This window comes from Cynocephalus volans, chromosome 2, assembly GCF_027409185.1.
Source record: "Cynocephalus volans isolate mCynVol1 chromosome 2, mCynVol1.pri, whole genome shotgun sequence".
NCBI lineage: Eukaryota > Metazoa > Chordata > Mammalia > Dermoptera > Cynocephalidae > Cynocephalus > Cynocephalus volans.
The window spans coordinates 157,786,547-157,799,190 of record NC_084461.1 but is presented as its reverse complement, the minus strand read 5'-3'; the positions used below and the strand labels follow the sequence as shown (position 1 = coordinate 157,799,190).

The 12,644-nt window shown below is 45.3% G+C and overlaps 1 protein-coding gene across 9 annotated transcripts in view; it reads left to right on the top strand.

The window, feature by feature from the left end:
* Positions 1-1,344: 1,344 nt before the first annotated feature.
* Positions 1,345-12,644, top strand: part of FAM193B (family with sequence similarity 193 member B) — a 31,753-nt gene continuing 20,453 nt past the window's right edge. For 4 of the 9 annotated variants that reach the window (XM_063086715.1, XM_063086720.1, XM_063086716.1 and 1 more), the window contains exon 1: positions 1,345-1,666. In XM_063086715.1, the coding sequence (XP_062942785.1) occupies positions 1,457-1,666 (210 nt within the window). In that variant the 5' untranslated portion in view covers positions 1,345-1,456. Of the gene's footprint in view, positions 1,667-1,884; positions 2,697-7,584; positions 7,646-12,644 lie in introns of those variants that run through there. The other 5 variants (XM_063086721.1, XM_063086717.1, XM_063086722.1 and 2 more) reach the window with 3 other exon arrangements.

Below are 12,644 nucleotides of genomic sequence, written 5' to 3'. Positions count from 1 at the left end.
TTGATTAGCCTGATTTCGTAAAAAATCCCTGTAAATTAAGTGTGTCCAGAGAGTGATATACCCCTGAAGCAAGAAAGTAAAGATTTACTGCTGCCCCTGCAAGATGAAAGCAAACTATTCTTGATGTTTGGTAGAGAAGAATAAGCATTGACTAGACCTCTGAATGCCTATTAGAGGCCAACAACTGTACAACTGTACAACATCTGCTCCAAGAAGGACCACATCCGGAAGAGTGTCTGCAATTGGGGTCCTTACCAGAATAAGTCTGTCATAATGTTCTGTCATTCTTTAAGGCCATCTGGCTTCTATTCGGGCCAAACTGAAGAGTGATGGAAAGAGAATCATCCTGCATCTTTCAAATCTTTGATAGTAGCACTAATCCCTGTGATGAGATGAAGTACTATTTTTAATTAGCATTCTTTGAAGTTAGCGAGAGCTCCAGGGCCTTCCATTTAGCTCTTCCTCTCAAAATAGCCCTTGTTCCAAGGCTTAGAAAGCCAATCTCAGGATTCTGCCCCATTGATGATATCAATAGCTACTATACATTTCATATAAACATCAGGGCATGAGACAGACTGCACTCAAAACTTTTTTAAAAAAATTATACTATGAGCATTATTATATATTCACAAAAAGAGACAAAATGTCATTTTTAACAATGAAATGCGTAATTTAATAATTTTTTAAACGTTCCATTGTGTACCGTTCAAAATCTTCTACTGTACATACCATTATTTTGGAAACATGCCCCAGTCATCTCATTTTTATCACACTGGTTGTAACTGTATTTAAGCGTCCACCTTCCCCACCAGACTCGGAGAGAAGGAGACGGGTCTGAGTCTCTCTGTCCCAAGCACAGAACGTTGGACTCCCAGTGGACCACACGCTACAAATAAAGACCTACACGATCCATTGTTCTCTTTCAGCTCAGGCCGTTCACGAGCCCACGAGTTCTGGCTGGATGATGTTGAACAACCTTCTGTAGCCTCAAATTTTTTCTGCTGCAAAATGGGAATGATCTGTACCTGCCTCGCTGTGCTGTTGGGAGGAGTCAGGAGATGAGTGCGAAAGTACCATGGCACTATAGTAATTAATTAATTCACTCATTCATTTAATATGCAATTATTAAGCACCTAGGGCAGTGCAGCACGGTTACCACAGCTTTCCTCCGACAGGTCACACCCCTAGGGTCGCGGGGTGGGGAGTAGCGGGGTAGGGAGTCTCCCCGCCAGCAGAACTCCGGTGTGGTGACCTTATTCAAAATGGCGCAGGCAGCTTCGGGGGCTAGTGCGGCGGCGCGGGCTCCGAGTGCCCTCTGACCTGCTGGCGGCGGGCGGAGGGGGAGAGGGCGCCGCCATATTGGCTGTTGTCCTGTGAGGGGAGCGGCGGCGGCGGCGGCGGCGGCGGCGGCGGCGGCGGCGGCAGCAGCGCGAGTAGAAGGATCGGCACGAGCGGCATGACTCGGAGGCGGAGCAGGCCGAGCGCGGGCGCGGGCCGTCGCGAACGGGCGCGGGCCGCGGGGCCGCAGAAGCCCCGGGCGCCCGAGCCCCCGCCGCCGCCAAGCCTGGAAGCTGGAGCGGGTGGAGGGCCTCCGGAGGCGCCAGCGGAGGCCGACCGCGGCGACCCCAGGGAGGAGGGTGAGGACACGCTGACGCCCGGCCTGCAGGTAGGAGCGAGGGAGGCGACTCTGGCTGCTCGGGCGCTTTCACCTCCCCGGAGCGGGAGCGGGGCGGGGTTGGGGATGGACCATCCTGCCCCAGCTGGAGCTGGAGTCTGGCCCCCTCTTTCCAACGCCGAGCCTCGGCCCGTTCTTCTGCGATCAGGCTGAAACTGCTCCCTTCTCCCTGCCACCTCTGGGCTGGAACAGAGACTGAATGCCCTGACCGTACACCCCGTCTGGGACTGGGCTCTGATCCTGAGGCCGCAGCTCAGCTGTCTGCTCTCCACCTCCCTCGGGGCCCACCTGCTCCCCCACCCAGCCACAGGCCATCTCAGGGCGCTGGGCTGCAGCCTCTTCCCTCTCCCCCGGGGAGCGGCTTCACACCTGCCACTCCTCCCTCAGCGACTGTGCCCCAGCATCTGTCTCCTGGGGCCTTCCTCCTCTCCCTGCCCAGCAGAGCAGTTTTAGCAGATAGCCAGGGTGTTCAGAAGACTATTTGGTGGGGCTCCTGCACTGAAGTGGAAACCTAGCAAAACCTGCCCCTTTCTCCCCTCTATATTCCTACCCCATAAGGCAACCCACCCCGATCCTCATATCCCTAGTTTGGCGAATCCTGCTGAGACTGAGCAGTAGGAGTATTTTCCAAAGCTTCTAGCTTGCCATTTGGAGGAAGGTCACTTTATTTTGAGCAGAGGAGATAATGGGAGGTACCCTGTCTGTGTTCGCTGAGAGGCTGGGGTGGCATGGGCCACAGTTGCTCTGGGAGGGTTGTGGCACCGGGGGCTGGGTGGCTCTCCCTAAGCTTGCTCTGACAGAAGAGTTTTGAGTTGGTTTTTTGGCTGAGCCTGCCGAGGAAGGCAGTCTCCTGCAGGAGTCTTGGAGGGTCGGATGCAGCGCCGGATGAGGATGAGGCGTGGCGGAAGATGCGTTTGGCTCTGCAGACACTGCATCGGGCAGCAGGGGACTCTGGGAGGCTGGTGCAGCCAGAAGGCATGGCTCTTGACAGCCTTCTAGTAGAATCTCTGGAATTGTGCATGTGAGTGGGGATGCTGTTTGGGGTACCATTCCCAGAAAGCCTTCCCTGACCTCCCCAGTTGCATCAGGTGCCCTCTGTGCCCAAAGCCCTCTGTGCTTCTCTCTAGTAGCATTCCCCATCTGTGATGAAACACTATGTTGATGTGTCTGTTCCCTGCATTGGACTGTGAACTCCACAGAGGCACAGACTATGTCATCTATCTCTGATACTCGATGCCTAGCCCAAGGCCTTGCCAACACACGGTAGAAATAGCTAGGTGAATGAGAAAGAGAATGAATGAATTCAGAACCCGTGCTTATTGTAACCCAGTTTTGATGCTGGTCTCCTTTGTGTCTGAGATCAAAATAAGAAGGTTTTTAATTAATAAAAATGTCATCATTTATCGAGTGTCAGAAGCCCCACCTCCTACCTTGGGCTGACACCAGTTTCAAAGGAGACACCCCCACCTCCCTGTCCCCACCCTGCCCCCACTAGTTCTGGAGGTGCTATTATTCAAAAGATGAGAGTGAGAGAAGGGAAGGCCCAGGGAGCTGTTGTCTTCTCTCCTTTCTATTCAGACCATACAGCACCATAGGGTCCATGCCAGAAAACTTGGATGATGGTTTAACTGTTCAGTTTTTATTGAGAACACAACTTTCCCAAGAGCGGTATGCTTCATTAACTCCTCTGACATCTGGGTTCCTATGGTGTTCTTATCTACTCCATGCTTGACCTGCCAATTCATTCATGCCAGGCACTTTACATACCTTACTTCTGATCATCCCACTTCCCCTGTATTTCTCCTCAACATTCAGCATGAATATGATGAATTAACTATTGGTGTTATTATTTGTCTGTTTTATACATAAACTCTGAGAATGCAGGAACGATGTCAGTCACCATTGTAACCCTGTGCCTGGTGATTAACAAATGTTAATGAACAACCTGAAGGATATAAGTATTATTACTTATTTTTTCAGATGAAGAAACAGAAACTCAGAGCAAGTGAACATTTGCCCAAATGATTCTCTCTATAGGTGTCAAGCCAAAAATAAAAAAAGACACTCTTGTGTACTTTGGGACAGATTTTTAACAAGGCCTTACCCCTCTCCCCCAACTACAGCCACAGAGAGGTCAAACAAACTGACAGACTGTTTTGATTGTGCCCCACTTTTTTGCTGGGAGCAGGGCCTGGATACCAGAGGCAGACTTTTGTGCCCTGGTGAAAAGTACCTGGTGAAAGGATAGGGGTCAGTCATTACTCTGTCCACCGGCATGCCTTTGGTGAGGATCTCTGGCTTTCACTGCCACTCATAACCCTGTCTTACATGCACAGAATGGGTAAGGAGAGTGAAACTCAGTGTCATATGCCAAACCAACTCCAAAAGCAGTAAATTTAAAGACCACTTCCAGTCCATAGACTTGTTCTAATGTCCCAACTCACATTGTTTTCTTTCTGGTTTTATGTTAATTTGAGCCAACATTTTAAAAATTAGAAGGCTCCTCACAAACTGGATTTGTGCCCCCCACTTAAAACTCTAAAGATCTGGTGATGCTAGGCCCATATTTCCGTAAGATAGTAATCTGTAGTCTCTGAGTAGCATCTGACCCTTTTAGTATGTGTTCTTTAGGCTTCTCTGGTTCTCTCTAGATCCCTTCACTCATTTGCCTAAATAGTACACATTTAAATACAGGTTAATTGAGATCCCCAAAGTTCTTTCTTTCCATTGTTTCAGACCACTAAACCACATTGATCTGTTTACTAAGAGTGCAAATCCTCATTTACTTCACAAGAAGACTAAAACAGTTACTGCTTTATTATCAAAGGGGGAAAAACCTTAAGCAGTTGAAGGAGGCAGTGGGGAATAGTGTTTACATACTTGGGTTGAACTTCCAGCCCAGCCTCCTAGCTTTGTGATTCTGGGCGCGTTTCTTCCCCTCTCTGAGCCTCATCAACAACTTCACAAGAGAATGTGAAGCAACCCACGTAGCACCTCATACATAAAGGCTCTTTACGTGTAAGGGTAGGAGTTGGAGGTGTCAAGAGCTGTGCCAGATGGCCATCCAAAGCCTGAGCATTCTCACCTGCTAGCTATGCTAGCTGTCTTTGGTCTCTTTTGGACTGCTCAGCTTGTAATCCAGGTACACACGCAGTAACCTCCCAGGAGACTTGGTAGAATGTAAACTAGCAGTTGGGGAGGTAAGCTCATCCTACCCTTTCCAACTTCTTGTTCCTCTCCACCTCTGATCTCTCTATGGTATCCCCTGGGACAGTCTAGTTTAAAGGGATTCTAGAGACGTGGTTCTCCCACTGCTCAGAGTAAACCTGCTCCCTCAAGGAATTGGAGCGGGCGATCAGCTGGTATCTTTATTAAAACCATCTTATTATGTTTAACGTCTTATTATTCACTCAGCAAGCATCAAAATGACCTCTGTGCCAGGGCCTTTATTTGTGGTACGCAGATGGATGAGATAGTCCCTATCCTCAAGGACCTCATCCTTAAAATCACTGCCTGCCCCTCCTGTACCACATCCATTGCCAGGGGGAAGAAATGATACTAAAGGGGGATCCCTGCCACCTCAGGTTCTTCTTCATAAGCCAGTAGAGACTCGCTATTTTAAAATGCCAAAGGCCTTTGAAGATGAAGACTTATCCACTCAGGGTTTTAGATTTTTAATTTCCTTAAACTGTCCTAGAGCTATAAGTTTAATGTGTGATATCAGATGGATGATTAAGATCCTAATACCTTTGCTTACTGCACCTAGAATTTTTGAGAGCAGTGACTATGTGTTAATTCATTTGGGGGGGGTATGTGTTATGCATGGTCATTTGCTCAATACATGGCTGTTAAATTAAATTATAATGAAAGAAATAAGTTAGATCTCTACCTCTTTATTCTTACGTGTCCCTACTGCTGGGCCAGGCTGACAGTCATTCATTCATTTAGACCAGCCATTTCATACATGTTGTGACGCCCAGTCTCCCTCATCTGGCATTCGTTTATTCTGCAGACACTAATGACCTCTGATCTGTGTCAGACCCTGAGCTAGCTGTGAACAGAAGTGAACCAGACATGGTCCCTGCCCATGAGGAGCTCATGGTATAGAGAATATGTAAATAGTAATTGCAGTAATGCTAAAAGAAGGTGTTGCATCAACTTCCTCTGAGTAATGGTTCAAATCCTAGATCCTAATAAGTGGCTTTTGGAAGTTTTTTTAGCCTCTTGATTTGTTTTCTCAAGTATAAAGTGACAGTGAATCTAAACTCACAGGGTTAATGTCAGGGTCCAGCAAGTATTGCTTGTCAAGCACTTAACACAAGTGGTAGCTATGATTATTGTAGATGCTTGGTGCTGAGAATATCCATTAAGTCATAACTTAGAGGAGAATGGATCAGAGAAGGCTTCTGGGGCTTCTGAGTAGAGGAGAAGACAAGGTGAGAAAAAGGGGCTAAACAAAGGAAGCAACGTATACAAAGACCCAGACACGAGAACTGCCGACTCATTTGGAGAATGGTGAGAAATCAGGCTGGAGAGGTTAGCATAGTTCTTGAAAACCACCCCAAGAGGTTTGGGCTTTATCCTGTAGGCAGTGAAGAATCAGTGAAAGGTTTTAAGTAGGAAAGTGAACATGATGTGCTTCAGTAAATTCTCTCTGATAGCATGTGAGGAAGTAATTCTCAGTGGGAAAGGCAACTATAATTGCTCAATTCCATCCTTCTGCCCCAGCCTAACAAATCATCAGATCCCCTGTGCTTTACTGGATCCTTTTTTCCAGACTTATAGAATCAGTCTCCAGGTCTGGAGCCCAGGAATCTATTGTTGTGGAATTGCCCCCAGGTGATTCTGACTGTGGCTGGATCTGGGAACTGCTGAATTGAGGGTGCCATGGGGATCTTTGAGGAGGCCTAGGGTACTCTTCAAAGAATGAGGCTTTGCAGGGAGGAGCTTTTCTATATGCAGGAATAGAAACTAAGTAAGATTTTTTAAACTAAAACTTAGGTTTTAGTTTAAAAAAGAAAAACTTTCCCCAGTTCTTCATTTGTTGCCCTATTAATATATTCTCCAACTGCTAATCTTCCTTTGTGTATCAAAGCGCTTACCCATGCCTTCTATGTGCTACAGTTTCTGCTGAATGACTGGAATACAGTGATTCACGGGGCACAGTCTCTGCCCTTGAAAAGCTCACAGCATTGTGGAAAAGACAGATTTCAATGACTAGGATATGTGTGTTTAGCTCTATTCTAGAGATATGTTAAAAAGTGTCAGGGCATCCCAGAGCAAAGCCCAATTCATTCTGCATATGGACTTAGGAGGATGTAACACCCAAATGGAGCCTAAGAAGAAGAGAAAGAAGAGGCAGAGAGAACAGCATGAAGGTGTGACTGCTTTATGTATTTGGGGATATGAATGTCCTTCGTGGCAGGCTGTGCAGAAGCAGAAAAAGACTGAGGAGAGACATACTTATGTCCTGGGAAGGGTTCCGTGTTTGTGCCCTTCAGTTTTGTGCCCATGCTTCCATCCTCATTCTTCAAACTCTAGGCAGCTCCCAGCTGAGTAGCCACATGGTTATGGAGCCTGTGAGTGAACATGCTGAAGTCCTATAGCCATCTCCCCATTATTCCCCACACAAAGCTCTTAGCTCCCTTAATGATTTCCCCCTCCATTCTGAAATGAGTAGATTTCTCTAGCTACTCTGAAAAGTCATGTAGAGAAACTGAGGCAGAAAGAAGGGGCCAGAGGGACTACCAACACTGAAGGTTCTTATTAGGAAGTTATAGCAGGAAACATGGACTTGGGTGTCAAAGATGCCTTGAAATTCACTTGTCTAGTGCTCTGTCCTGTGCTTCAGGTAATATGTTTGGTTTGGGCAAGTCTCACTTAGTAAGTTTCCCTGTCATTTCTTCCAGGGCAGAAGAGGAAAGAAACTAACGGGTATTGAGCACCTACTGTGTGCCAGGCCCAGGCCAGGTACTTTACACAATTTATTTCTTTCTGTCCTCACAACTCTGTGAAGTATGGTTTTATTCCCATTTCATAAATGAGGAAATTGAGGCTCAAAGAAATTGAGTAATATTCCAAGATCATACTGAAAATGGTAGAACTGGGATTTGAACTTACAACTGTGTGTCTCCAAAGTTCATGCTCTTTCTCCCATGAGAAACCTGTGCTGCAGTTAGAGTAGTAAAATGGCAGTTGGTCTGAAGCTCCAGGTAAATCAGCAACTTGGGCCTTCCTTGTGGCTGATTGTACCCAGGAAGCAGGTTCAATGTATGAGCTAGCCTTGTGGGGGTGGAGGGTCACTAGGATCAGAGATATTCACTGTCCTAACCTCAACTCAATTTGTACAACCAGATAGGATTCTCCACAAACTGGCCTTATGGTATGAAACAGCTGCTCTACCTTCAAGAAGGGCCTCAGCCCACAAGTTGAGTGGGAGTTTGGGTAAAAGCTCCAGGGTATGAGGTGGGGTTGTGTCAGCTCCCTGAGAACAAACCATAGCTCTGATTGCCAGCATTAGAATGGTCTGAGATTCTTAGCAGTGATTGCCCTCTCATCAGTGGCTCAGTGACTTAGCTATGCCTTTAGCATAGCGAGCTGGGAAAGGGGCTGGTTTGGCTATGTTTTAAATTCTATCCTTTTAGTTGAGCAGCTGAGATGTGAGCCAGGTGGGCTTTAAGCATTCATTCATTTATTCAGTGAATGCCAGCTATGTGCCAGGCCTAAGCCAATTCTAGGTTCCTGGGCATATTTAAATGACCCGGATCTACTCCCTGCCCCCAAAGAGCTCACTCTACCAGGGGGTTGGGGACAGACAGAGAATACACCTATGGCACAATGTAATAAGTGCTATACTAAAAGAATTAGTTCTTTTTAGCCTGGTCCAGCAAAAGCCTCATTGACTTTTGACCACGATCTTAGGGAATGAGAAGTAATTTGCCAAGAAGTAGATGTTTCCCAGCACCTAGCACAATGGTTGGTTGGCGCAAGGCTGGGGATTCTGAGAATGTTTGCTGAATGGGGAATGAATAGGTGAATGGAAGAGTGAGTGATGATAAACTGGGCTGATGAGTTTTTCTAGGCTAGGGATTAATCATTTTCTCTGCTTCTGAGAGGGAATTTTAGCTGCCATTGTCCTCTGCTTTGGTAACAGGGAAGCTCTTGGAGTAGAGCTCTTGGAGTAGAGCTTAAGAGTGGGCTGTTTGGGCCGAGCCCGTGGCGCACTCGGGAGAGTGCAGCGCTGGGAGCGCGGTAGTGACGCTGCCGCCGCGGGTTCGGATCCTATATAGGAATGGTCGGTACACTCACTGGCTGAGTGCCGGTCACGAAAAAGACAAAAAAAAAAAAAAAGAGTGGGCTGTTTAAGAATAGAATTTGGAACCTGTTGCAGGGCAGCTGGTTGGATAGAGCATGTGTCTGGGGGAAATCCTGTACAAACATACATGAACTCTTGAGGCTAAGAGGAGTTCATGGGAGGAATGAAACCAAGTTGAGTGCTGGAAATTCCATCCAGCTTCAGAGCAGTCTTTGACAGCTGCCTGGCCTTGTGACCAGGGTTATTCCCCAGCAGTTCCCAAATTGTGGACAAAAAGGCCATTGCGTCATGCCCCCAAAGAACTGTCCAGATGTGCCATGAGAACTATATCATTGTTGTTAATAATCACTATTTATTGTGTATCCACTATGCAATAGGCACCGCTAGAGGCTTTATATCAGCAGCTCTCCAAGTGTTTGGTCTTGGGACCCTTTTACCTTTCTAAAAATTATTGAGGACCCCAAAGAGCTTTTGTTTATGTTGGTTATATCAATTGATATTTACCAAATAAGTATTTAAGCTGAGAAAGCTTTAAAATAGTCACTAATTCATTTAAGAATAACAGTATTAAAGCTATCATGTTAACACAAGTAACGATTTTTTAATAAAAAGTAACTATATTTTCCAAGACAAAAAAATTAGAGGAATGGTCTTGTTTTCATTTTTGCAAATTTCTTTATGTTTGGGCTAATAATATGAAGCTGGATTCTCATATGTGCTTCTGTGTTCAGTCTGTTCAAATATGTTGTTTCGGTTGAAACATATGAAAAAAAATCAGCCTCACATAGATATATAGTTAGAAAAGGGAGGAGTGTTTTAGTAACCTTTCCAGATGATTACAGATATTTTTCTTTGCAGTATGGAATCTGAAGTCTTTATATTCATTTACATAAAAATCCATTGGGCTGTCCAGCACTGTGAATGAATCTTTTACCACTGCATGAATCTGTAACATCATGCTTTGGTCATTTGGAAAATAGTTTCACTGAGTTTTGCAGATCTTCCAAATGTTTTCCCACTTAATTTTGCAATACCAAAAGATAACGTTTGTTAATATCACCACCAGTTTAAATATTGGGAAGCTGTCAAGCTCATAGTGGTAAATAAAAGTTGCCTAAAATTCTAGTTTTCACTTGAAAGCTTGAATTTTATCATTGGCCACAAGTACTATCAGTTGTTTTCCTTGAAGTGACAGGCTTATTTTGTTCATATGTTCATTTTTTGAGAAAATGTCTGCCAATATGCAAGTCGTCCTTTGATTTTATCTTTTTTTATCCAGGAAGAACTAGAATGCCCAAGCTTAATGCTTCTCAGGCCAAGACAGAAAATTCTTGGGCCTGGTCAAGTAAGGGAGCACAGATATTGGTTTTAATGGCTACCAATACCAGCCCCCTGGCTGCTGAAGTGACCAAGGTCTAGAGTTCACCTTACCCCTTTACTGGTCTGGGGATGTTCATGCTATACCACGGACCCCCTGTGAGTAATCCCACACTCTCCAGGGATTCTGATTTTGCTCAGAGAGTGAGGCAGAATTATCTTAGAGCTTTTTTTTTTTTTTTTTTTTTTTTTTTTTTTGTCTTTTTCGTGACCGGCACTCAGCCAGTGAGTGCACCGGCCATTCCTATATAGGATCCGAACCTGTGGTGGGAGCGGCGGGAGCGTCACCACGCTCCCAGCGCCGCACTCTCCCGAGTGCGCCACGGGATCGGCCCTATCTTAGAGCTTTTTTGAGCAGATCTAAAATCAATAGAACCCCTAGAACTTTTCCTTTCTCTTCCTCCATCTTTGTCTAAGACTAGACCTGTATCCTCAGACGCTCTGAAATTTAAACTGAGGTAAGCAGGAATAATGATTAGTTGTTGCCCAGGGATGCTGGTTGCAACCTTTGTGATGAAGAAAAATGTTTGAATATTTCTTCATTCATTCGATTAACACTTACTGGTCATTATGTTTGTGTGGGAATACTGTGCCAGGTGCTAAAAATAACAGCTTGAGAACAGTTAGTGAAAGCCTGGATTGACTGACTCTTCAGGGCGTGATTGCCAGAATTTGGAAAATGGCAGGAGATTGTAGTCTAAGGGAACTCTGAACCAAGGGCTTTCCTCTGCCAAAGCAAAAATGTGAAGGAATAGTGAGTGATATTATTGACTGAATATAACTTCTCCAGGGCTTGGGATTCTTACCACCTTTTGGCAGTTAAAGCAGAGATGAAAATGTCAGAAAAGTTCCCAGCTCCACAGGGCATTGCATCCTGGGAATGGCTACCCTGAAAGCCTGGACCTGAAAGGACTCAAGTATACCAAACTCAGAGAGGACAATGGATAAGCTAGTCTCCAGTGTAGACTTACTAAGAACAAAACAGCCAAGGGGCCTAGAGTGCCTACTGCTATAATACATTGGGGCCTAGATATAGCCAAGGGGCCTAGATAATAGATTGAGTGCCTTGAGCTAAGTACATTGTATCTCTAATGTCACTTAATCCTCTGGGCAGCTTTATGCAATGTAGGTAGTATCAACCCTGCTTCAATTGAGTTAAAGCTCAATTGGCTTTCCAGGCCCCGTGTTTCTTCCTTTAACTGGAAAGATAGCCTGTCACGTAAAGTCACTTCCATTGGTAACTAATCTCATTTCATATACCAGTTTAGCTCTAGGGAGAGTCACATTATTTCCACTAACTGGAGGCATCTCATCATAATTCCTGAAGAGTGTGCCATTTGGATGGAGATCCAGGGTAGAGAGATGGGCCTTTCTCAGTAGGAAGCAGTAATGTTAAGCAATGTCTCACTAAGCTGCCTGCCAGCTGTATTGCCATGCAGACACTTAACAAATCTGATTTAGCTACTGTATGCCTAACTGAGCCTATGCCATGAGCCAGGGCCTGTGCTGCACTGTGAGGTATCCAGAAAGAAATCAGACTTGGTGCCTGTCTTCTAGGAGTACAGTCTAGTAGAAGGGATAGAGGATACAAGTAAATAAATGTAAGGCACAAATGCTATAACCAAGGCATAATGTATTAGAGGGATATGGGGGGGAGAGGTGAATTGCAAGAGGGACTCTCTGGGAAAGCCTGGAGGGGGTTGGATTTAAACTGGGCCCTTATGCCCTGCTCAGCTACTTATTGGTAAACATGGGAAGGAAGCCAGTTTTAAGCAGAGGATCCCCTTTCATCAAAGCTGAGGTAGGAAAGTGCAGAGTATTTTGGGAACTTAAGGAATGACTTAATGGGTTGAGAGCAGAGATTAAGATGTCTAGCAAGTAACCTTAGATTCATCACATGTGAAATATTCTTGCATTCTTATAAAATACAGTGATCATTTATTGTTCCCATTGCTCCCATCACATTAATAATTTGTACTATATGTTGGACAATGTATTATGTGCCTGGCACTGGACTACGTGCTTTATCACATTTAATTCTCAAAGCTGACCCTAGAAATTAGGACTTAGTCCTATTTTACAGATGAGCAAACAAAGGGTAAGTAGAACTTGCCCAGCATCATATAGCTGGTAAATGATGGAGTCTCAGGATTAGTGGGATTAGTGCCAGAGTTATTGTTTCCTCTGCATACATTGGTCACAGATTTAACTTGTAGGATTGTATATTCGCTTTTCAAAGAACACAGAAAATAATACTTATCACACATCACCTTACAC